Source organism: Protopterus annectens, chromosome 6.part0 (assembly GCF_019279795.1).
Source record: "Protopterus annectens isolate FY-2018-M chromosome 6.part0, PAN1.0, whole genome shotgun sequence".
Classification (NCBI taxonomy): Eukaryota; Metazoa; Chordata; order Ceratodontiformes; family Protopteridae; genus Protopterus; species Protopterus annectens.
In genome coordinates, this window is record NC_056737.1 from 1,361,683,085 (window position 1) to 1,361,708,914 (window position 25,830).

Sequence of the window (25,830 nt, forward strand, 5' to 3'; positions counted from 1 at the left end):
CGACAAGCAACAAATCTCTCTCAAACACGTCCACAGCCAAAAACCTTCTACACCATGAGCAGATCCACAAAATCTGAGCCCATCACCCGTTCAATTAGTCAACAGTAAAAATACAACTATTATCCACAATAAAACCAATTTGACAACCAAGTAACAAAATTGGTGTAAGTATTCAGCATTTGAGTAAGGAATAATTAAAATGGCAATAACATAAGAACCTACCTTAGTACTTTTAATGTTCTAACAACTTGAACATCAATATTTCCTGAATATGACTGTTAGGATCTGTGTAGTCATACAGACTTAACTTCCCCAACTTGAGTATCATATTTACAAGCCACTAAGACTGTCATTTAAACCAAATTCACATTTTGCAGCCCAACAACAAAACTTCCTTAATAGAGGTGCACTGTGTCATATTACAAATATCCCATCTGGACCAGCTGAATGTTGATAATTACTAAACAAGTTTACTCTAATCAGATTGCAATCAGAGGATTTAACATCACACCCAGTGAGCTGACTCTACTTAAAATGCGGTCAGATGATTTAAGATCACTATACTTGAATACCACATTTAGAAACTGCCAGAACAGTCCTGTATACCAAGTTCACATTTTGTAATCCAGCAACAAAAGCTCATTAATAAAGTGCACTGTGTCATGTTACAAATGCCCAGTCAGGACCAGCTGAATGTAAATTATTACTAAACAAGTTTACTGTAATGAGAGTGCAGTCAGAGGATTTAACATCACATTGAGCGAGTTGAATCTATACAAAATGCAGTCAGATGATTTGACATCACCATACTTTGTGAAGACACTATGTTGTACCAAATATAGATTGTTGCTACACTACCTTTCTACAGCTATATTTCAAATCTCAACCGAAAATAAAAAAAAAAACATTATTTTCTAAACAGGTTAACAATTTATCTTAGCTAGTAGGACTTTAAAGATATCAAGTGTCATTTTTATATTCTAACCTATTAATAAAACTATGTAGGGTGAACTAATTAGATAAAATAATGATTGTATAGTTACCTCTAAGATGCAGAAATATAGAATCACTTCTGAAGATTTAGTAGAACAGATTGATGTAGTGTATTGAGAGAAAAAATAAACAGGAAACTATTTAAACATGATGTGAATACTTTTTATAGAATTATAATAATAATTTAGATAGTTTAACAGTCACTTCTCTTTTAATTTCTTGTTCTTTTCCTGTGTTTTCCAGCCATTTCTCTCAGCCAATCTTTTCAAAGAACTGTTACTCCAATCTATTTCTTCTGATTGCTCTATTACTTTTTAACTTTTAAAAAGAAGAGTGTAGATTCTATATCCCCGAAAGTTTTAGTTTCATCAAGAAGAAATTTTTTAGTCTAGCTGGAAAAAGCAAGTGAACTTTGATCTGCTTTTTCTTTAGTTCCTTAATGATGGGCAAAAATTATTTTCTTTTGGAAATAACTGTAGGTGAATAGTCATTATCAAACTTAATTATTTTCCCCATCTAATTTTATGGGAGATTTTGACCGTGCTGTTTTGAGAATCAATTATTTGTCAAGTGATGAAAAAAATCTTACAGTAACAGTTCTTGGTGCAAAGTTTTCAACAGAAGGAGTCACTGTGAGAGATCTATGTGCTCTCTCTCAATTCCATATGATATTGCTTCACTCAAATCAAGGATGTTAGGGTGCCAGGAGGTTAAAAAGTTGTAATGTTGTTCCCTTCAATTTTCTCTGGGAGTCCAAAGATATTATTTCTTTAAGATTTGTTCTCCAGATCATCTAGTTTGCTCAACAAGAGGGTATTCTGTTTTAATAAGAATTCTGTGTTGCTTTCCTCTTCTGATATTCTTTTTTTCCATGTCATTTAAAAATTCTTCCATTCCAGTAATTTGAAGTTTTTGTTGACTAAATGTCTCTTTAAGAAGGTCCATCTGTTTAGTGCATCTGTCCATGTAGTTTTCTATCTTACTGTCCATTTTTAAAGATAACTCCTGTATATTAGATAAAACCATTTGAAGGTCCTTCTTGGAGACACAGTAGTTGTTTGACAGGAAAACGTCAGCATTTTTAAATATTTTTTGTATGTTTTCAAAGAGAATAATTTAAAATAATGACTTTTTGTAATGAAACCAAAAAACAATAACATAGAAATAAAATGTCCTGTCAGAAATATGTCAAGAAAGCAGAGATGAAGAATCGTGCTTCTGTCTCTTCAGCATCCTGGACATGCCCCCGATTGTAGTGTTTTTGAGAAAAGGGATTTCTCTGAAATACCCCCACAGCTCTCAACCTTCCATCTCCAAAATGAGGAACACTAGCATTCATAATGTAGAACAAATGGACAAAATGTGGAACACCTACTAATAGCTTACTAGCAACTTCATCTAGGAAGGTAATAGGATGGTCAAAATATGCTGATTTTACTTATAAAAAAGATCTGAATTAATACGATTCATTTCTATTTACCATGGGTATCAGTTAAAAAAACTCCTAACACTGAATGTGTGACAGACCCTTTCAGTGAGGAACTTCGAGGAACATGAACTTTTTAAGACCCCAAATGAGGTATGTTCCTCATAATGAGGTACACTTGAGAGGTATGGATACCCCAGTCTCTGTCTTTAAACAGAAAACAAACAAACCAGCCATTAGACTGTTGATCAGAAATAGCTCACACTTAAGCTACGTCCCTGGGTAACCTTTTACCTTTTACTGATGGATATCATATACAGCCTCATTCAGCATCTCTTAGCATTAAAGCAAGTAGCAGTCATAATGTTCTCTGAAATCCTCGCTGGCTGTATTTCACTGTGTTTCATAATGGAAGAAACTGCATGCCAACTTTCTCATTTTGTAGAACAGGGTTGGGATTGTGGATGTACCTGTCATTCACTGTTCTCCATTCTATCCTCAAAGGTCATTTATGCATGTCTACAGTATACTGTAAAAATGACCTCTGAAATTCTTACAGATTCATTAACTCCCCTTCAAGAAATATGATTCTCAAAGAACTTGCGGCTTTATTTTATATTTTATATTCTGTTTGACAGCAGCCTTAACTGTTTAAGCAGCACATTTATAACTGTTTTGAAATATTTCCCTTGTGAGCTCAGCAAGATTGTAGTAGTTTGAAGCATCATTTCTTTATATTTCAGTTCAGTTAGGTTACACATGTGTTGCTGGAACAGTTTATCTTGATATAATTCAATTATATGTTGCTTTGCCTCTCTCTTTTAGTACAGAATTAACGTTTTGCTTACATTAAAATATGAATTCATGCATTGCAGAAAGCAGGAATGTCATAATTTTGCCACTGAAGATACTCTTACAAGAAGTATGATGTGTTATGTTTTTAGATCATGGGATCATTGACATTAATTTTTCCTCCCAGCTATCCTGAGTGAGTTACTACAGAGAGAAAACAGAGTACTTCACTTCTGGACATTGAAAAAGAGACGTTTGGATCATTGTCAGCAGTATGTTGTCTTTGAGCGTAGTGCCAAGCAGGTACGTAGAATTTATTTATATTATTAAATGTTGAGAACAATATACAGTAATTGAATGGCATTGCATTGTCAGAAGTAATTTAGTCCATGGGAAGATAAATGTCACTGCACCACAAGTTTGATTCTGAGGCAACTTACTCTTGAGGTGGGGAGCTGCCCTGAACTTAGAATCTTGGAAAAGATGGCTGCAGTCCCTACCCATTGTATATTCAAGGGAGGAAGCCCACATGGTTTTCAAATGTTGCTCCACCCAATTTCAAGAAACAAAAGTGGTTCACTGCTGCTTGCCTCAATGAAAGTTTACACTGGTGAAGCACTCATGAAAACATAGGTGTGCCAAGATACATGCCTTATGTACATGTTAGTAAATGACAAGTCACATGCATTTAGCTTTAAATTACAACGCCATGGTACAAGATGCCATCCCACTTTTATTTAAATGCATATGCTACATTAGGGATATAAGTTATTTCTTTTGAAAGCTTGTCCATATATATAGTAACTATGCCCACAGTTATTGATTACATGATGCAGGGAATGTAGGATGATCATTCTAGAACATCCATTAAAGCATCAGGAATGTACTGGAATTTCAATGACAGTTAAATTATTCAGCACTGGCCAGTTGATATACTGCTGCCTAAATTGTGATTGTAGCCTATGCAATGTGGTGTGCAGTACCTGTCTACCGTGTCCCACTCTTGTTGGTTTTTGATGTCATTCTCCGTGGCACCATTTAGGATTGAAGGTTGGTATAAGTTGATTAAGGTGTTTACCTCACAGGCAAGCGGTACAAAGTTCGATTTTCACCAAGGAAAACTGTCTAGGATTAAAATAGTCCACAAGAACAGCTATCCTAAGACTTACCTGTGAACTTTACTTAGACACTGTGGGAGCAGATTAAAATGAGTTACACCACAAATATGTAAATGATTCATTCACACAGCCTGGGTTTCAAACTCTGGAAATTGATGCAACCATTTGGTTTCCTTGAAGATTATCTAAGTAGATCTTGTTTTTTGGCATTAAGTCTTGTATTTTTTGCTGTAAAGATGCCAATGTCTCCTCCACCATTCTCCCCTTCTGTTTGTGTACATCCATCATTCACAAACTCTTGTTTTGTCACATAAGTCAAACTTATATTACCTGATCGGTCTAGTAATAATTACCTTATGTTAGTAATTGAGATGACCTTTAACACATCCCATACAATCAATTAAGGAGGGCTTCCTGCCAGCTTATACTGTCCTATTTCCTGATGTTATTCAGGAATTATCTTCATGGGCTCTAGAAACTTTAAGATCACTTTGTTTAATAGTTATAAGCATAGAGGCAGTCTGTTTCCTTGGGGCAATATTAACATATATAGGAAAATGATCAGATGACATTGCAGTTAAAACAATCTTGTCCTTCTAGGTTTCCATTACTAAGAAAACAAATCTATCAGTTTTGGCATAGGCTTTCATCATGTGGGAACAATATGTATAGAACAGTGGAGCCTGATCTATAAAATGTAGCCCCCCATCTACTAATGCATTTTGTGAAAATATCTTAATAACATCTTTGTCAAAGTTGGTAGGCTGGTTTTCCTAGTTTTAGTAGTGTCAAGTAGCACCATTAAAGAAGTAAAATCTCATCCCAAAAGCGACCTCTCTCTCTCTCTCTCTCTCTGTCTTTCTCTCTCGCTCTCTCTCTGTCACTCCAGTGAAAAAGCTAACTAGCCAAGATCTCACATTCTTTGGAGAAGACCCTATAGGAAATATAATGATCCCATTAGATTAGAGCTCTGGGCCATCAGCCTTTACATTTAGCCATCCATCCCTATCCCTTAGCCCATGTATTTTGAATCTCATTATTCAAACCTTTCTGCATAAAATCCTTACACCACCTCCCATTGCATAGGAGTGATTCTTTATACCCTTAAATCCATATCTCCCTAAGGTATCATATTCATTGCAATCACTCTGGACCTGTCATAACAGCAAAGCATCTTCTTTTCACTGTTTAATATGCCCTAAGACTTTTCTACTTTTAATAGGGCTTTTCAACCCATTCAGATTCATTTTGCTATTAGTCATATTCTGTTAGGTAATAATTAGGTCATCTGGACCAAGGTGCTGCCCACTCATTCATCCACATATCTTAATGGAGATATTTATTGCATAACCCCATTTAGCACTAAATCTCTCTATTCATCTTTTGTCATCTTGTACCTGCTAGTAGGAATATTCCACCCCACACCTGTAGGAGGGAATCACTGCATAAATCAATCACTGCATAAATCCAAGCTTGCTGAGCTGTTGAACACTGCTCCATGTTATTGAAGTATATAAATAACACTACCGCACTCCCAAAACTGGGGACCAAACAACTGTCATTTACTGAGCAAGTTCACCATGACTAAAGCAGAGCTCTGTCTATCCTGCCCTGTAGTCCTGAAGGTACTGTATCCCATTTAAATTACAGTAGGTGTAAGACTATCGTCCTGAATTCCTTTCCAAAAACATAACATCAGTTCTTCTGCCCAGCTGTCAACACAAAAAATTTTTAGCCTCTGAACAAAAAGGGAAGAAAGGGAAAAACACCTTAATCTCTGTTAGTCCATTGGTGTATACATAATAGCCCTTCCATCACCATGTTACTAATAACCATTGCCCTCTTTCACAACAGAACTAATAAATATTCTTAACTACACCTGATCTCCATTAATACATATATAAAAATCTCCCAAGTTGTATTGTCCGTCTGCACTGAAATTACCAGGCACTCAACCACCCTCTGTCTGAAGCATGTGTGGATGTATGACCCACGTGCAAGAAAGTAAATAAGCAACTTCAAATCACTGGAGACCCAACTATATATATGCACATAATGGCCTAACAAGCAAGCTTATATCCCATAAATATTCTTGCATGACTGTATCAAAGATAATACTATATAGTCCTTGCTGGCCACCAGCTGGTCATGTTTGTATTGACTATCCCACTTTCAAGTGCTGAGGCTGATTTCAAACAGGAAATATGTCTACAAAATACCACATCTGCAACTGTTCCTCTGCATGAATGTGTAAACAAGTGTAAAAAAAAAGGAAAAATGACAGAAGAACAAGAGAGTAGATACTTTCCCAAAGTGTACATCTCAGTTGAGGAGTAACTGGATAAAGGAACCAGTTCACACTTTGCCCCAATGGGCAAGCATATAGGAAAAGAAAGACCTTGTCTAAAAGCCCGGTTATCTGTTATGCTGTGAGGAACTTCCCTTCCTGGAATTCCGGAGTTTCATCATACGGATCACAGGAGGGTCAAACTACTGAGTCTTGTGACCATTATGAATTTCCATTTCCCACTATATACTGTACCTCCCCTCTCAAGGAGGGCTACGCTAGTCAAGCCCAGGATGAATTTACAATACCATTCCGATTATTCACACCCTATTTGAAGGAAGATGGTGTATCACACTGGTTTATCTGTAAAGAGAGACTATTCCAGAGGTGAGACAGATGGTGAGTAACAAATGTTTCTCTCCACCATGTTTTCTTGATCTGTTGAATTATGTTTAGATCCCTTTAAATGATATTTGTAGAACTGCTTGATTTGTGAAAGCACATGAGATCCTGGACTTCTATGGCTTTGTTTGTTCAGAATACATGTGTCTCCACTAAGGATCCTGTAAAACACTGAAAAGAGGTGCAGTGATTCTAGTCTTTTCTGGTATCATAGGGATTTTTAAGCCCGTAATTCACGTTGTTAGGAAACTCTGAGTCTTTCCAACTGTTTCTTATGTCTGATGAGGTACATACCAAAGATTGCATTATATTCCATAATTGGTCTAATCAGTGTTGAGTACAACGAGACAGTAACATTTTCAAATCTAGATGATGTTCCCTTTATGTTCAGCTAAAAGTAGAATAATTCCCTGACAAATGTTGCGATATAGTGATCAAAGAAGAAACTATTATATACCTAGGTTCCCAGGTCTCTAACAACATTTTTCATTTTGAAGTCAGGCTTTGTCAATGCTGTATGCTGAGGGTGGGGTGGGGGCTGAATTGTTTGTCTGTCAAATGCGAGAATATTGCATTTTTTACCATCTAATTTAAGCCCATTTTTATGCACCAGGCATGTAAGCTTCTGCTGAAGGGCATCTACATTTGGTTAGCCATAGGTCTTAGTTTTTAGTCTGTAGGTCAGATAAATAAATATCAAACAAACATCGTCCCAGCATTGAGCTCTGTGATATATTGCAGATCACTTATATGTTTTCTGAAACTGCTCCTTGCACCCACAATATGTGCTTTCTATCTTTTAGCCAGTTTGCTAGCCATCTTATCACACAGGGGTCTATTTGTAGTGCACTTAGTTTATTAATTATGTTAGCCCTGGAGATGGTGTCAAATCCCTTGACCACATGAAGGTAAGCCATGTGTGTAGTATTCCTACTGTCAACAGCTTGTATTACTTTTTTGAAGGAGTTTATCAGGTTCCTTAGACAGGAACTACATTTTACAAAATAAAATTGAAGTGGATCTAGCCTGACAAAATGTTTACCATCTATGTTAATCAAGTCATTTATAATGTGTTCTATGGCCTTACAAATGAAACTCATCATGCTGATGGGCCTGTAGTTTTGGGGGGGCAGTAGTAGGACCACTGTTATTGTATAGCTTCATCTGTGTTGCATGTCATACTTCTGGTACTGAGCCTGTAGCCAGTCTCAGATTAAATAGTTTATGGAGAGGTTCCAGCAGAGCATGTTTAGTACTGTTTACCAAACAACCAGGTATGTTATCTGGTCCCATGGAAGAAGTGTTCTTGTCTTGGACAGCACTTTCAGTACTAGTTCCATAGTGGTCATGGTTGGGGATTGTGAGATCCAAGGATTATAGTCATCTCAGCTTGCACTAAATGTATTTGCTAGTAAACTGACAATGTCTATTAGGTCCAATTTTTTTCAGTTTAATATGAGTTCTGTACATTGTTGAGTGTTGCTTCTTAGTTTTCTAAAATAAATAAATAAGGATTTTGTAATTGCCAATGGCCTCAGATGCCAACCTGAGGTTCATGAGCTGCCTTAGTAGATCTGATAATCTTTTTGAAATTTTTAGTAAAATTCGTAATATTTTCCTTGATTTGGGGATTTTTAGGTTATATATCTAAAGAGTTTTTTTTTCTTTTCATTGCACGTTATTTGTTTTTGTGGACCACCACACTGGTTTGCTTTTAACTTCCCCATTGTATTTGGATTTAGATTGGACTGCCAATTCTATACATTTATGTGGTTATAAAACTCCTCTGCACATCTTTATACTGAGATGATGTCTGGGGTGATGTTTTTATAAGTGAAATTTGAGAATTCATCATAGCATTTGAGAATATCTGCATACCTGAAGTTTTTGATATATTGGCTTCAAAAGATTTAGATAGTTGGAGGATTCAGGTTTGTAGCTTATCATCTGACTTAATGAAAGATTGAGTTACTTGTGGAGTTTTCCATGATAATTCTACAGTTGTAAGTATGAGGTCAAGAATATTTTGTCCTTTAGATGGGCTAGCTACCATCTGGTCCATTGCATTTTTGTCTGTTAGATATAAAACATTCTCTGTATAGTCTACATTGGAGGTGTAAATAATCCAGTCTATCAATGGCTAGTTAAACTCTCCCAGAATGGAGTTCTTATTTATGGGGAATTCATCCATAAGTTTCATGAACCTTACATGGACTTCAGGAGTCATGGAAAGTGTCTTGTAATAATCAATAAATTGATAGTTGATTTTGTTTAGTGCAATTTGGCATTTGATAATTTACATTGGTTGGTCTCTATGAATCTTGTTGTTTATGGTTCTGGTACTGAGCAGAGCCAGATTAACTTAATCCTGTTTTGATATAAATGCTGTTTGCTATATTGGAGTGCTGATTAACTGGACATTGACTAAAAAGGCTCTATGGGTGCAGCAAGGGCTTTAACCAGTATGTAGAAGCATTTGAAATCACAATTACCTCCGTACCATCATGCACCCACTTCAAAACTTTACTAAAAGCGCACCTAAAAACATGCTGGCTATGCCCTTGCAACTCCCACTCTAATATCACCCACCCCATCCAACCACTACCTTTCTTTCCACTCCACTAACTACCTTGATTATAGCAAGCTCAGATGCTCATAAGCCTAGTACTTATTATACAGCAGGAACTTCTCATTGTAACATTTGTTAATGTCTGTTATGTACTTCACAGATAAAGATTCTAGTTGTCTACTGATGTACTATGTTCTTCATCTGTAAATATGTTGTAAGTAATTGCTATGTTAAATTGTTAATCACTATGTAATCCAATGTAACTACTGTCTGTTTATTTTAACTGTGGAGCTTTTCTCCCCGGGCCACCGCTGAAAATGGACCTACGTCCAGTCTGACACTCCCGGTCAACAAATTTAAATAAATAAATAAATAAATATAAATAAAGCTGAATGAGATTTACTTCCATCCAAAAGTAGCTGTCATCTTGTAGACCAACATCTTCCTTACCAAAGTGTTATCCTCCTCCTCATAAGTCTTAGCCAGACCACAGCTTTTAGATTTGGTTGCTTCATGAGAGTATTAGGCAGTGCTAGATCATGTCTAAATTTCTGGTTAGTGCCAATCCCCATTTCCTCTGTATCAGGTAAATTGCTCAGTTATGTCCTCCCATACTGTGCCTGGGCCATAAGCACAAACTTTAGTGGTCATTACTCACAAGTAATAAGGGTTTCAAGTAACTGCTTTTCTACCTTTCTTCTTCAGCTGAGTTGACACCAGCTTCAACTTCTTCCTCTGCTCCATGATTAAGTCTGCATAATCATGATCAAAGGTAAACCTGACCCCACTGGAATGTAAACTGCAAGCCATCCATGATCTGGGGATGAGCTGCTTTTGATATAGGATAAAAACTTCAAGGCCATGGTCCAAAGCCCTCTGCCTGGTATATCTGATATAGCTAATACTGAGAGGTGTTTTCTTCCTATTGACAGGTCCCTGGAATTGGTTCGTAGGAGGAATGGGAACTACCTTTGTAGAAAAGCAGTGGTGAACTTCACTTCATGCAAAAATATGAATATATGACCTCCTCCCTTGATTTTCTAAGTCATCAAACTTCGACTGTAATGACTGCAGTTGCATTCCCAAGCATTGTTTTCTGTCTCTAGCTACTGCATTCCCAAATCCTCATCCTTTAATACTGTTTCCAGCTGCTGAATTTTGCTGTTATGGAAAAGTACCTTTTCAGAAAGTTCCTTGTTTCTGACAAGAAAGCTGTCTGAAGTTCAACAGGGTATGAAAAATCTCAGTGTTGCTCAGCTCTGCAGTAAGTCTCTTTCTTTTGAAGCAACCTTTTATGTTTGAAAGCATGACTCACATGCAGTGGGCTTCAGTAGCTTCTTCTAAGGAATTTTCTGTCAGTGTGGCACAGTTCCGGTACTCTTGGTAGTTTTCACCTTACCTTTGCCCATATGTCGACTCCAGAAAGGTCAAACAAAATGCCTGTTCCCTTGTGAATATTACTTTGTTGGAGATGATTATGCGGTGGTAGGAGTCTTGCAGTTTTGCAGCTCACCTCCTCCTTGCAATGAGGGAAATCTATATGTTTGTATGTTACAGTGCAAGACATACCCATTTTCTGCTCAGAAGTATATCTAAGGTATTGCAGGTTGTATTTGTTGTACTTACGGATATTTTATACTGTGAATTTTCAAGTGCAAATAACTCATTCAGAGTTTGTAAACTTCATATTTATTTATTTGCCAGTCACATTTGCCAAGGTAAGGTATCAAGATTCCCCGGTAGGTATCCACATTTTGTATGTGTACCCCATTAATGGTGTGTCAGGAGCCACTAATACTACAGAAGGTGGGGGTATCTTTGTGGCACCTGCATTCTTTGACAGCATACATACAGTACCTCATGCACTGTTAGAATGGATGGCTGGGAGTTCAACCACATGTATTCTTCCAAAAGGAAAAATGCAGGCATAGTAGCTTTTGAGAATGTCAGTAGCTAACAAGGCTCCTAGTCTCTACCAGAGGTTTGCCAAGTGATGCAAAAATCTCTGCTTCTCCATTTAAAAGGAGAGCATGTCAGTTGATCGACACATCTGTGAGGGAGTGCCAGTCGAGTACAGAAGTTTGGATAAAAATAAATTTCGCTAACATTTGAGTTGTTTTTTTTTCTCCACTGTTGTGAAGGATATATAAGTTTGGGCGTTAGGGGATGCAGGGACCAAAGTTGTCAGGTTTGACAAAAGTTGCTTTAGCCATTTCTTTCCCTTGATTGGCATTTGATCAGAGTTGTTGAATAATCAACATGAATCTCCTGAGAGAGGAGGGACACATGTCATCTACTTTGTGCTGTGTATCCTGGCCAGCATTTCGTTAACTGGCCTGTGCCTCAAGCTAGGGTCATTTGCAGTATGGGAGGGTGGAGTTTGCTTTATTGTTGGACCAGATTTAAACATCTTTTGCTTCTTAAAATTGATGTTTATATTAAAAGAAACATGCTTCACTAGCAGATATATAAGGAGTAGTTAACTTACCCAGTCTGATAGTCTCCCCTCTATAGGAAAAGTTGCACAATCTCCATATCTGGAAAGTAGTTATTTTCTTGTCCATGTAACATTTTACTTTGATGTAGTTTTCCGGCAACTGGACTTACACTAGGACTTGCAGATGATGAGTTTGCTGAACTTTGCATGTCTTTTCATGAATTTTTAAGTAGTAGTTTTAGGGATACAAAAAGACTTGTATATATGCACAAAATAATCAGGGAGTGTTTAGACTTTTAGCTCCCATCTTTTTGTCCAGTGATTTCAAACTTTTGTAACCTGGACTTGCTTAATTAAAGAAATGGACAAAGTTCTTCAACTAGAAGCCTACCCAAGTTTTTATTTGGAACAGATATTCCTACCCTCACTTTTCTGTTCTGTTACCTGAAGCATTTAATATTTGTAACAGAATAAGGCAATTCCACATTAACCATAGATAAATATAGTAGGCTTACTTGCTGCGTAATGTGAATTTCAACAAAACCAATGGACATTTGAGTCATTGTTTCTTTTTTTCAAGGCTGTTGGTACTTTTTACTCAAGATTTTCTTTACTTTCTAATAAGTTATTATTGTGAGTACTGTATGTTGGCAGATATTGTCTTTTACAACAAGGTTGATGAATTAGTTGAAATTAAATGACAAGAAGCAAGTAACATCTTTATGTTCTGCTACTACAGGCAATGGACTGGATACAAGAAACTGGTGAGTTTTATCTCTCAACACATACATCTACTGGAGAAACAACAGAAAAAACTCAGGAGCTTCTTAAAGAGTATGAAAACTTTCGGATGTCTGCAAAGGTAATAGCAAATAGTAGAAGTGGTATACGTTATGAGTGGAGCAGGAGGCAGTATTGTTGCACCTCTTACTGCTGTTGATTTCAGTTTATAAGAATAAAATTTCAGTGTGCAAAGAGTAAAGAATGACACAGTAGTGCATGCTGTATTGTAATATGTCATCCTGCTCTTACCCAATGAACCAGTCTTCAGGCAAATATACCATTTGTTACCCCCCCCCACCTATTTGATTACTAAATGTATACATAGTAAAATAGTTTATCATGCCCTACATTATCATGACTGGCTGTGAAAACTTGTAGTTCAAATATTAAAAAAAATGTAGAATCATTTCTTCTGTTAGTTGTAGGGCTGTGATGTTATTCGATTTTGCTTATTAGTTAGCATTCTTATTTTTTATCCTTTTTTTTGCATTGTATCTAGTTGAGAATGGAATTAAAATCTTCAGAAATAAATCTGTTTGACCCAGCAGGTATTAGCGTAAAAGCATAGTTTGAGTAACAAAAGCTGGACCTAGAAAGAATAATTAAAACATAACTTTGTAAATCAACTTTTGTTGTCATCAGTCATCATCATATTTTTAATTGCTTGTTTTGACAACGGTTGTAGTGGTGCCAAGATGAGATGGGTATAATCTGAGTTTTCTATTCTCAGTAATAGTCTCCAGTTCATCCTGTGAGATCCCCAGGTTTTCCCAGAAAAGAGTAAACATCTAGTACATTCACTGTGTCCTGGTGCTTCCTCAGAGCCCCCTTCCAGTGAGCTGCAGCTAGTAAACTTCAGATGGGAAGTTTCCAAAGAGAGTCCTTACAAAGTATGCAAACCGCCTCAACTGGCTTCTCTCAACTTGGATGAGCAGTGGCGGTTGTCTGAGGTCCCTGTGGACTGCTCAGCAAACTGCGTTATCACTGAGAGTGATCACTGCTACCTTGAGAAGAAAATGTATTTGTGTCACTTTACATCTGCAGTCTCATTCTTTCAATCACTATCCAAAACTCATGACTATAAATTAGGATGGAGACATAGACTGGTGGGCAAACTTAGATCTACATCAGCTTTCAATGAAAGCATGTTCATAGACCCCTCCCCCCATTTCCTAAACATAATGCAGTATGTTTGGTACTGCACCTGTGAGTCTCACAATTCACAGACATGAATATCGGTACTGATGTGGCATACAAAGGAAGTATCATTCTTTATGAATGTTGCACAGGTATGCATAGTTATCCTGTTCTTTCGACTGCTAAGTACATTTCCAGTCATTGTGTTCCATTAAACAGCAACATAGCAGAGCAGAAAATAGCTGTATTATGCTTCATTATGTCCTGCTATCATGTCTAAATGTGATTTATAAAGATTTAAGCATGATGGGAGAGATAGGGTCATTACCATATTATGATAATGAAGAAGCTGGTGCTGTGGAAACTCCTACTGGCAGAGTAAGGAGGGAGGGAAAGGTGTGGTAGCAGGTGTGGTAGCAGGGTTACCCACATCAAAGGGGACTCCATTGCTAGTAGGGCTTCTTTTACTGTGCAAAGGACTTTTTTTCTTTTGTTTAGTTCAGCGATGATATTCTGCTCAACTGCATTAGCAGAGAAGGAAGACTGATTGTACTTACAAACGTACATCATCTGCAAGTATGCAGTTCAAATTGTGTATGTTACTCCATTTAGAACTATTTTTAACATAGTCAAAGCAGTGTTTGTGAATTGTGTAGTATCCAACAGGGGTCCATTTTGCAAGAATACTCCATTTACAAAGTAGTATGGCTTCATAATGCGTTTAGACTGTTTGCATGGTCTTTTCCCACTGTGTACCAAAGTTTGTGAATTGTGTAGGTCTTTGTTATCCCATTCTGTTGCATACCATTCCTACCCTCTGATACACAGTGCTTATGAATAACACCCACTGTTTTCAAAACAGTTATTACTAATTTTTTAAAGGATTTTATCATGGTGTAGCCCGCCCTTAATTTACCAACTTGTGCGCGTGTGTGCTTGTGTGCGTGTGTGTGTGTGTGTGTGTCTGTCTGTCTGTCTGTGTGTGTCTGTACTGCAGGCGAAATTTATTTAAAGGCTCAAAGCATTCACCTTTAAGAAAAATTCCAGAATGTCAATCCTAACATTGTAAAGTCTGCATAGCTGAGTCTATTTTTTGTGTACAGTCACAGTATTATGATCCATTGTTAGGAATATGATTTAACCACTATTTGGATGACAGATGTGATACACTTTAACTGGATTAATTTAAGTAGTCTGATCTAAAAGTTACGGTTTAATCATTTTGTTCAGTGTTGATCTATTGTCATCCCCATCTCAGCTGCACTTATTCAAGATAACTTTACACAGTCTGAAAAATACGGCTTTGCATGTGAATATGATTTGGCAGAAGGAGAATGACAGAGACAAAGGAGAGAGAGAAAAATTCTTCCTACTGTTTATACTGACAGAAACGTAAAGTTAAAGAAATTGCTGTTTCTTTGCCTATACAGGGAAGTGACAGAGAGAATATAACATCATTTAATGAAGTTTTCTCTAGCTTTCCGTGTACGTTCCTGATGGCTAATAAAACTTGACAGACTCACTCTGCCATCTGTTAACAGTAATAGTGTTTCCTTGCCTATAGCAGATGGTACACACCACTCCGGGGGGCAGTTACAATGATGAAAACATGAGTCTTGTGGAAACAGCGCTACTGCCAAATATATTCTGTCATTTGTTTTTTCTTGACATTGCTGAGGCAATGTACTAAGTGTTATAGAAAAGAGAGAACATACATGTTTCAGGCAGGCAACGGCATTCACTGTATGTTACTTCACTGAAAGACTACTGATAGTTATACTGTAGTAGCAATGTCTAATTGGGTTAAAATGTAGGCAATGTTAGAGCCTAGCAAGACCATGTAAATGACTTCATTATTACTAACGTGAATATTCTAAATCTTGTATCTAGCAATGTAATGATCAGACACATGTGTCATTTAAAGGGGGAGTGTGCTTATAAGATTTCAGAGGTTTTGGTTTATGAATCCCAGGCTAATTCAGGAATTTCTTCTGTTAACACATTGCATGACAACAAGTTATCTGTCTACCTTCTACTATGTTCAGACTGTCCAAAGTAAGTCAGTGTAAGAATGCAATGGTGACGTCTTCTACTATGGCGTGTTATTTTATATATAGCATTTAGCTGCTGTGATTTAACTTTGACACTTTTATTTTATTTTCAGCTTTATAATTGTTTTTTACTGATTTTCTCATCGGAATAACATGTATTTGTGTGGCGCAATATAAATTACCAAGTCAATGAACCAGGTCTACACAAATCCAACAAGAGAAAACAGGAACTAAACAAGAAAAACTAATGGAGGTCCATGGAGCACACAATATAAAGGAACATCCTGTAATCATGTGGTTAAAACCAACCAATACAAATAATGCTTAAAAAATTAATTAATTAATTAAAAATTTGAGAACTTGAAAATGTACTGACAGTTTGAAACAGTGTGTATGAGTGAAAAAAAAACAGAGCCAAACATATTACAACAATGTGTATACAACAAATTATAAAGATTAATTACCCCTCCATACTTTTCAGTTTTAGGATTGGGGTAATGGAACAGCAGTAATTAAGCCCAGGGGGAGTAAGGGCATCACACATCAAAATCTAGATTAATTCCTTTCTGTTGAGGTGTTCTTCTGTACTAAAACACCTTTGCATCCCATTCCATATAGTCCAACACTACTGACTTGAAGTGGTGATCAGAAAAAGCTGAACTATGCCTATACAAGGCTTTGGTGTTCTTCCCTTTCTTGATGTCATTCAAGTGTTCATAAACTATCAGTGATATACTCGAGAAATTTGTTCAATTTGTAGCAAAATCATCCCAGACGATAAAAATATCATCCAGGAAATGGATATAGAATGACCAACATTCGTCAAAGGGACTGTTGATTACAAAATGCTTCTCCCAATAGGCCATGACCAAGTTGGCAAAGCTTGGGGCGCAAGAATCCCCCATGGCCACCTAATCCATAAGTGTACAAGCCGTGTTAATGTCATTATTCAACAACAGTCCTATGTAAGAAAGAATACTTTCCAGCCACTCCAAACTTACCTTGTGGGGAATGACGGAATATAAATTTGGGCATCTATTGTGACCATAATACAATCACCTGAGAACCTGAGCTTTGATAGCCTGGTCAAAAAATCCCAAGAATCCTTACAAATATGTGGGACTTTAATGACTGATGGTTTTAATAGGCTCTCCACATATTTGGCTATGTAGAAGGTCTTGCTTCTACCACTATGGGTCTCATAGGTATATCTTGGAGATCTTTATGGATTTTGAGTATCGCAAAGATGCCCACTACCACTGGATACTGATTGAGTAAATAATCGTATGTGTCACTTTTTACTTGCCTGTCATAAAGTCAGATATCGATTTTTGGATAGGTAATATTGAGCTCATTCTTAGATATCTGGACATAAGTCTCAGTGAAAAGCAACTCATGCATACGATTATTATAGTCATTGACGTCCATCACAACTTTTCCGCCATCCTTACAATAGATGTCCAAAATTTATATTCTGTCATTCGCCACAAGGTAGGGTTGGAGTGGTTGGAAAGTATTCTTTCTGACATAGGACTGTTATTGAATAATGACATTAACATGGCTTGTACACTTATGGATCTGGTGTTGACCAACAATTTTCTTTATTTTGAATGCCAGTTGTTCAAACAGTTAAGTGTGGTGGCCATAGGGTCTTCTTGCACCCCAAGCTTTGCCAACTTGGTCATGGCCTATTGGGAGAAGCATTTTGTATACAACAGTCCCTTTGCCGAATGTTGGTCATTCTATATTCGTTTCCTGAATGATATTTTTACCGTCTGGGATGATTCAGCCAAAAAACTGAACAAATTTTTCAAGTGTATCACTTGTAGTACATCTTTCCTAAAGTTTACCCATACATTTGATCATGATTCAATGGCCTATTTGGATGTATTGGTAACCAAGGGTTATTCGAGAAATTGTTTTTGTTCCAACATTAACCGTAAAAAAACTTTTTCCAACTCTTACCTCCATGTCAATAGTTGGCATCCACAATTTCAAAAGAGGGCTGTGGTCAAGGGGCAGTTGGTCAGACTTGCTCATATGATTTCTGACGGTGCCACCTTCACTACGGAAATAGACAAATTGATTGACATGTTCAGTAAAAGAGGTTACCCCCATGAGTTATTGGACAGTATTAAGGAAGAAGTCCAGGGCAAGAGGAGGAATAGTTCTTACAAATTGCTACTGCCTATTCCTGTTGGTTGAACTGATGACCATTTGGCTGGTAATAGCTTGTCCAAAAAAACACAACCCAATTGTCCCATTTGAACATTCACTAATAGTCACCTTTTCTGTTAACATCTATGATGTAGTGGGCACAGTGCATAATTTTTGGCCAATTGTGATGAGTATCAATGAAGGCAAGGAATTGTTTGGGGTCAAGCCAAAGGTTGTGTTCAGAAAGGGCAAGTCTTTTAAGAACCTTTTAGAAATAAGAGGTGATGTGAGTTGTTCAAGTAGACCCAAGGGCATGCACAAATGCAATCAATGCAGTTATTGTCAACATATTTTATTGTGCGACTCATTTTTCATCAGGAATAGGAAGTTTAAGGTAAAAAAACACTTCGGTTGTATATCCAAGGGGGTGATATATGGAGCTCTTTGTCAATGTTGTAAGGCATTCTGCATTGGAAAGACTAGTCGTAAGCTGAAAGAAAGAATTTATGAACACTTGAATGACATCAGGAAAGGGAAGATCACCAATACCTTGTATAGGCATATTTCAGCTTTTCCTGACCACCACTTCAAGTTCATAGTGTTTGGACTGGGAGGCATTCTAAAACTGAAAAGTATGGAGGGGTAATTCATCAGTCATCTTTATAATTTGTTATATATACATTGTTGTAATATGTTTGGCTCTGTTTTTTTACTCATACACACTGTTTCAAACTGTCAGTACATTTTCAAGTTCTCAAGTTTTTAATTAATTAATTAATTAATTAATTAATTAATTAATTAATTACATTTTAAGCATTATTTGTATTGGTTGGTTTTAACCACATGACTACAGGATGTTTTGTTTTGATATATTGTGTGGTTTATGTGAAGTCTTGATGTAAGACGAAGGCACTTGACTGCTGTTTTTGCTCAATAAATCTTTGGTGGTTGCTACTAGCTGTGTGGTTTATATTGGACTTGTGTGCTCCCTGGACCTCTGCCAGTTTTTCTTGTCTAGGTCTGCACAAATGTTCTTTATCACATACTAAATAGAATGGAGTATTCCAGCATACTCCTTCTTCTGGCCATATGGCAGACTTCTGAAAGACATTGCTTTGATTTTTGTACTCATCTTAATGGGTACAGTGATAAGACTTTTAAAGCAAATGTTTCATTACTTTGATGAATTAGTTGCTAAACATTGATTGGGCTTAATGGAACATTTTAAAAGTCTCCAGAGGTCATTTGTTTTCTCTAACTGGGAAAAAAAGCTAAGAATTTGAATTCTGTTGATGAGTTTACAACAAGATGATATCCTATCGTTCTAGAATTATCATCTTCTCTTTCCCCAGTGTAGTTTATTGCCACCACGGAGGCAACTCTGTTCATTTAGACACTGTTACCACAGACCTTAGTGAAGCATAAATTGGGTACTATTTTCTTTTTGAAATTCACATTTCAGATAAACAGCACTAGGAAAATTGATATATTTTAAGTTAAAAGCCATCGTTGCCTAACCAGTACTACATCAGTGACTGTATCAGTTTGACCTCTTCTGTACATGTGACAGTCATTTATTAAAACACAATATTCTCAAGTGTAGCATAAGTTCATAAGTTGTACACCAACATTAAGTCTGTACGGCCATCTAGTATTACTGACTCCAGGATTTTGTGGATCAAACACTTGTATACCAGCTTAAGAATCCAGTTGTCTCTCAAAGGATTATAAGTTCATATTGTCTCTAATATGAAGTGGTCATTCATTCCATAATATCACCAGTGTTTGAGATAAGTAAGAGCGACATAATCATAGTATCTAAATCTAACTTCATAGCCTGATTGAACTCTAAAATCGGCCTAACATATGTTTTATATGGTAATTTAAGACAAGTCTCATTTCTTGTGCTAAGAATTTTAAATGTATATCCCATTTGATGCATAAGTTTATTACTTATCAGTTGAACATGTGTGTCAAAGGAAAGATTATCATTCATGGTTATTCCCAGGTCTTTATATTGGATTTTCTCCTTTAGTGGATGTTCTAATAAGTACGCAGGTAAATGAACTTCATCCTTTCCAACATACATTATGCTACCTTTGTTGTAACTAAAATGTGCACCTATATTGTGTGCCCAGTCACCAATTTATTTCATAAAAGAATTTAAATGTTCAATACCAGATTCATTTTGTACAATGAACCCATTTTTACAGTCATCTGCATACTTATTTATCCACCATGTCTTAGAACTAGGAATGGAGACAAATATAATATTAAATAAAATTGGTCCAAGAGCTGTGCCTTGTGTCACTCCAAAATGATAGGAAGAGAGTCAGAGCCTATACCTTGAATAGTTATGCACTGGGATCGATCAGTTAACCAAGAAGTAATCCACTTTACCAGAATATACAGACCATAGCATAGATAAAACTTTGGTAGATTACATGTTGAGGAAGGGAGTCAAAGTTTTGGCTAAGTTTTCAAAAAATATTCCACATGAGAGACCTAGATCCAGGGCCTTAGTAATTTGATCAAAAAAACTTACTAAACTTGCCTTCATAGATCTATCCTTTATAAAGCCATGTTAATGTAATCCCAAAATTGTGATATCTATATTATTGTTTCCCAGTATTTCACTAATGCATCTTTCAAAGCATTTCCACAGAAGGGAAGTGAGGCTAATAGGTCTAGAGTTGTTAACATCACTATATTACCTTTTTTATATACTGGTGTTATAGCAGATGTTTTCCTCAAGCTTGAAACAGCACCATAGTGTAATAGTTTATTAAATATTTGATATAATATTGGTAGTAAGTTATTTTTAATTGTTAATAACTGTATGGAGGGGATCAAATCAGGGCTCATAGAAGTTGAATTATTTATATTACTAAAAGCTCTTTCTATCATCCCCTGAGATGTAATATGACAAGTTGAAGTATCAGGAATTACAATTTTAGATGTTAATTTGTCAAAACTGTATCTAACAATGAACAGTGTTGCACAGTATTGTTGAATGGAAGTGCTATCTTTAAAGGATCATTTATTACAATGTCTTCAGATTTTATAGAGTTTACTGACTATTAAAAATTGTTGATACTATTAATATACCTAAAAAATCTTTTCTTACTGTTAGTATCCACAGCAAGTCTGTTTTCAAAACTTTTCTCCTTCAGATTTTCCTCTTAACTGATCTACTGATGTTATTAAAAATTATTTAATTTGCAATTGTTTGGTGTTTCTTGTAAACTTTGTATTTCTTTTTCTTTTCTTAATTTATGAAGCTCTAAATTCTACTATGGAGGAAATATATTTTATGTGAGTTATTCTTATAAGTAACTGTGGATTAAAGGCTGTTAAGAAGTAAATTGTGCAAAGTGTTATATCCAAAATTTAATTCATGATTCAATAAAAATGAGTGCTCATCTGTTAAATGTATCAATTATATTTAAGTCCTTTAATTGATGCATTCATAAGTATATTTGTATGAACTCTTAGTGCAGGAGTCTGTATTTTTAACTGAAACTTCAATGATTTATAGTCTGAATGTCGAATGGCTGCCCCAATTATTAAGTTGTCAGTCCAAATCAGATTTTAGTCCCTCTAGTTCCTTCAGTGAAAAGGTGGGTCAGCAATTTCTGTTTCCTAAGTAGTTTTTGTAGAACGATTTTCCCCAAAAAATACCAGGGTAATTGAAGTTGCCCATTAGTTTAATGTCTTTCATTGATAAATTATGATTTAAACAGGTAAAGTAATCCCACTGTTAAGTGTATCCATACTGGGACCATGGTAACAAAGAAAAGTTCTAAAGGAATCACTCAATAAAGGATCAAAAACCTGAACAGTTATATTTTTATCTCATTAAATGAATTCACATGTGAAGATGGAATATTGTTATGAATCCATAATGTCACTCTGCCACCCATATTGACTAAGATGAATTTTGTCTTTTGCAAAGCATGTGGTTACCATGCCTGCAGTATTCCACTAGTGAATAAGCTTGATGCTGTATACTGTACAATGTTGCCTTAACAAACATTGAAAAATGTGGGCTTTAGTAAATATTAGTGATTCCGGTGAGAAGATGGTATTATTTCACTTATTATAAGGCAAATAGAAGCTTCTTCTATCATTTCAATTAGCTCCAGAATGGCATTCTTCATATGGTTAAGTGGTGGTGACCTCAGGTCATTGGTTCCTATATGGAATAAGATCAGGCTGCAAGTCATCTGTTCATAAAGCAGTTTTGGTGTCATGTATTTTACATCAGTAGTTTTAAACCAGCTAGAGCACTCACTACTATGGTTTTTGTTTAGGCCACTTATGCTTTTGGATAGTAAGTTTAAGCATATAATCATTCAGGACTAACACTTCTTTGGGAAAATATAAGTAAGATGCAGCTGAAGGCATAATATATGTATTACTATAGCCTTCCCCCAAGTGCACCTCTTTTGTATTTTTTTTTTTGTGAAGTAAACATTGCATCACCAGTAGTATTAGTGATACGTCTTTTTCTAACCTTTGACCCATTGTGGTGTCATAAGTGCAAGACATGCAGGTTTGCTCAGGAAAAGAATCAGTTGTTTAAGCAGTACATCACACATTACATCATCATCATGCGATTTGGGAATGCCCACATTGGTCAGCCTGACTAGTGTTTATTTATCTAAAGTTGCGATATTATCAGGATAGCCAGCTTGATTGTATTAATTTTGGCTGAGCTGGAAGTGTCTGGCACTGTTATATGTTTCTTTCTTTCTTTCTTTCTTTCTTTCTTTCTTTATTTTACATTTGTTGACTGGGAAAGTCCGAATGGACACAAGTCCTTTTTTAACAGAGACCCAGGGACAAAAGCTACACATGAAAAACAAATGCATCCAGATGACAACACAAAGTAAATAACTTTTTAAATAACTAAATACATCTCAATGCAATAGCAGCATAATAAGTAACAAGTACTGGTATACTTTGAATCTGTTAAACTAGAGAACATAGTTATATACAGTGGGCTTGAAATTTACGTAGGTTACGTAGGCTGTATCTTAGGAAGAATATGCAAGATAAACATAAGGCAAAAATATAAAAGAAACAAAACAAAACAAACTAAGATGGAGAATTTGTAAGGACCTTATAATAGGAGGCACAATCAGTCTATTGAAAAAGGTAATATGTAAGCTATGAAGAATAAAGAGTGTGGAGGGATAGAAGTACCACATTTTCAGCAATGATGCTATCCTTTAGAGTAAGGTTAATGATTAGAGGGTGAAACTACCTGGTGCTAATACAGGAACAGAGCCAAGTATTAGCTAGGTGTGTTTTTAGAAGTTTTTTTTAAATTGCACTAATGAGGAATGAGATGTAATATGTGTAGGTAATGTGTTCCATATTTTTGATATGAAGTTAGAAAAGAGGGTTCAAGTTAGAAAAGAATATGTTTAGGACTGGACAAAAACTGTAGGTTTTAGTAGTATTACTTTTGGGTATAAGTTTTCACATACAGCCTGAAAATTTTGACACAGCATGTTGGAATGGACCCAGCAGCTGAGAACTGTAATTTTCACATGTATCTGAATAAGATCTTAAGTGAGACACTGTGTCCAAACTGTCTACGTTGGGATGTTCACTCTCCTCCATGTTTTTCATGCTTAATTGAAGTGAAGGTACATCATTAATAGTTTTATCATACTGCTTGTGTTTTTTTCCTTGCTGGGATTCAAATTCTTTCCTGTCTTTTTACTTTTTTTTTATAAAATATTGCCTTATAATGTGTGTTATATTATATATCCATTTCTTAGAACTACTAAACTTAGTTGATAGTACAGATGTAAGGTAAATGTGCACCACCACCCCAACTGTCAGTATACCAAGATCTAACAAATTCAGTAATAATCCTTACCACTGAAAAATTATTACAAGAACATGAAGGTCGATGACTTCATTTCTTGCCGTCTGGAACATGAAAGATTTCTTTTAATTTATAGAGTTATTGTACAGAATAATGTCAGCTGATATGTACTTAGTGTAGACCCAACAGTAACAACACTGAGTGAGATACATATTTTTAAGTAGGTCTTCTAACATGCAAGAATTAAGTGAGTCTATTATGGTTTACTATGTTACCAGTCATAGAATGCTAAAACTGTAACACAAATTGGGGTATATTTTAGTTAGGTCTTAATTAGAACTTACTACCACTACTCATAATAAGAATAATTATATATATATCAAAGCCCAGAAGATAACAGTAAATGTTAATGTAATATCTAGCATAAGTCAGTAATAACAGTTATATTGTTGAGAATTCCTTTCTTAAGGGAAGTACTAAAGCATATATTCAGAGTTAAATATATCGGTTAAATCATATTAGGTGGTTTTGCAAGCAATTAAGCAGTTCTGTCTCTTGCCAGTGACTTGTGGCCACTTTGTGAGTAGGTGCTTTTTAAAAAAATGCAGTCTTCTGATTATTCTGCCTGCTGACCTCAAAGCCACTGCACCCGCAGAAAAATGAAACTTAAACAAACTGGTAAATTCCCAAAGCTCTTTAAAAACCAAGGGAGAGCTCACATATTAAAAGCAAAACTTACTGAGCCCAGATATATGTGCAGAAAGTAAAACTGTTAAAGATTAAGTGTATCGTAGTTTAATATCATGAAAATAGATGTGGTGTCAGATATAAATTGGTAGCTAAACCTGTAAAAGAAAAGGCTGTTTATTCAGGGCACGTAGAAAAGAGAAAACAAGTAGAACAACAAAATAAAATGATGTGTGCTGACCTCATTTACACTGACATGCAGTGCTTTTTTCTGAATAATTTCATTTGTCAGAAACAGTTTAAAATGATAGTTGAAATCACAATGGTTTCATTAAACAGGCAGAGAAATGGGGAAAAGACCGTGACACCTTCATCACTGTGACCAGTCAATCGGCTATGTTTACAGAAATTCTGCATAAAGGAGACTGATAGTAGAGAAAATACACACAAGTTACTGTCAGTAGCATTAATACATTTCCAAAACAAAGTGCTGGTAAACGCACACACAGACACACACACACACACACACACACACACACACACACACACACACACACACACACACACACACACACAAAACTGGGAAAGCTGACACAGATTTACCAGTTATGCCCCATCTGCCCAGACTATAAGGTAGATACTGCCACCAGAACACTCCAAGGCCAGCTCCACACACACACACACACACACACACACACACACACACACACACACACACACAAAACTGGGAAAGCTGACACAGATTTACCAGTTATGCCCCATCTGCCCAGACTATAAGGTAGATACTGCCACTAGAACACTCAAAGGCCAGCTCCTCTAAGGCTCTTACAAGGATACTCAAGTATACTGAGTAAAATTAATACTAATACAAATGGTAGTGTTTGACCAATGCATCAGGTCTTTCAGGAGCAGCCACAGTGTCTACAAATAAATATAAGTATTCTCAAAGGTTAAAATATTCTCTAAAAGACCAACCACAATGAAACATTTAAATGTAGTTAATACTAAATAATAAAAAACATGAAAATACTAAATATCTATTTACAATATACACCAGGGTTTCAATAACAGAAAATATTAAAAATAACACAGATGGTTAGATCCACGCAGATACAGAAAAACATTACTTAACTAATTTCACTGTATTTT

The 25,830-nt window shown here is 36.0% G+C and overlaps 1 protein-coding gene across 3 annotated transcripts in view; it reads left to right on the forward strand.

The window, feature by feature from the left end:
- The window catches only part of KALRN (kalirin RhoGEF kinase), a 4,346,166-nt gene that overhangs the window by 2,827,443 nt on the left and 1,492,893 nt on the right, over positions 1–25,830 (forward strand). For all 3 annotated transcript variants that reach the window (XM_044074926.1, XM_044074921.1, XM_044074920.1), the window contains exons 20-21: positions 3,399–3,514; positions 12,764–12,886. In XM_044074926.1, coding sequence (XP_043930861.1) covers positions 3,399–3,514; positions 12,764–12,886 — 239 coding nt within the window. The remainder of the gene's footprint in view (positions 1–3,398; positions 3,515–12,763; positions 12,887–25,830) is intronic.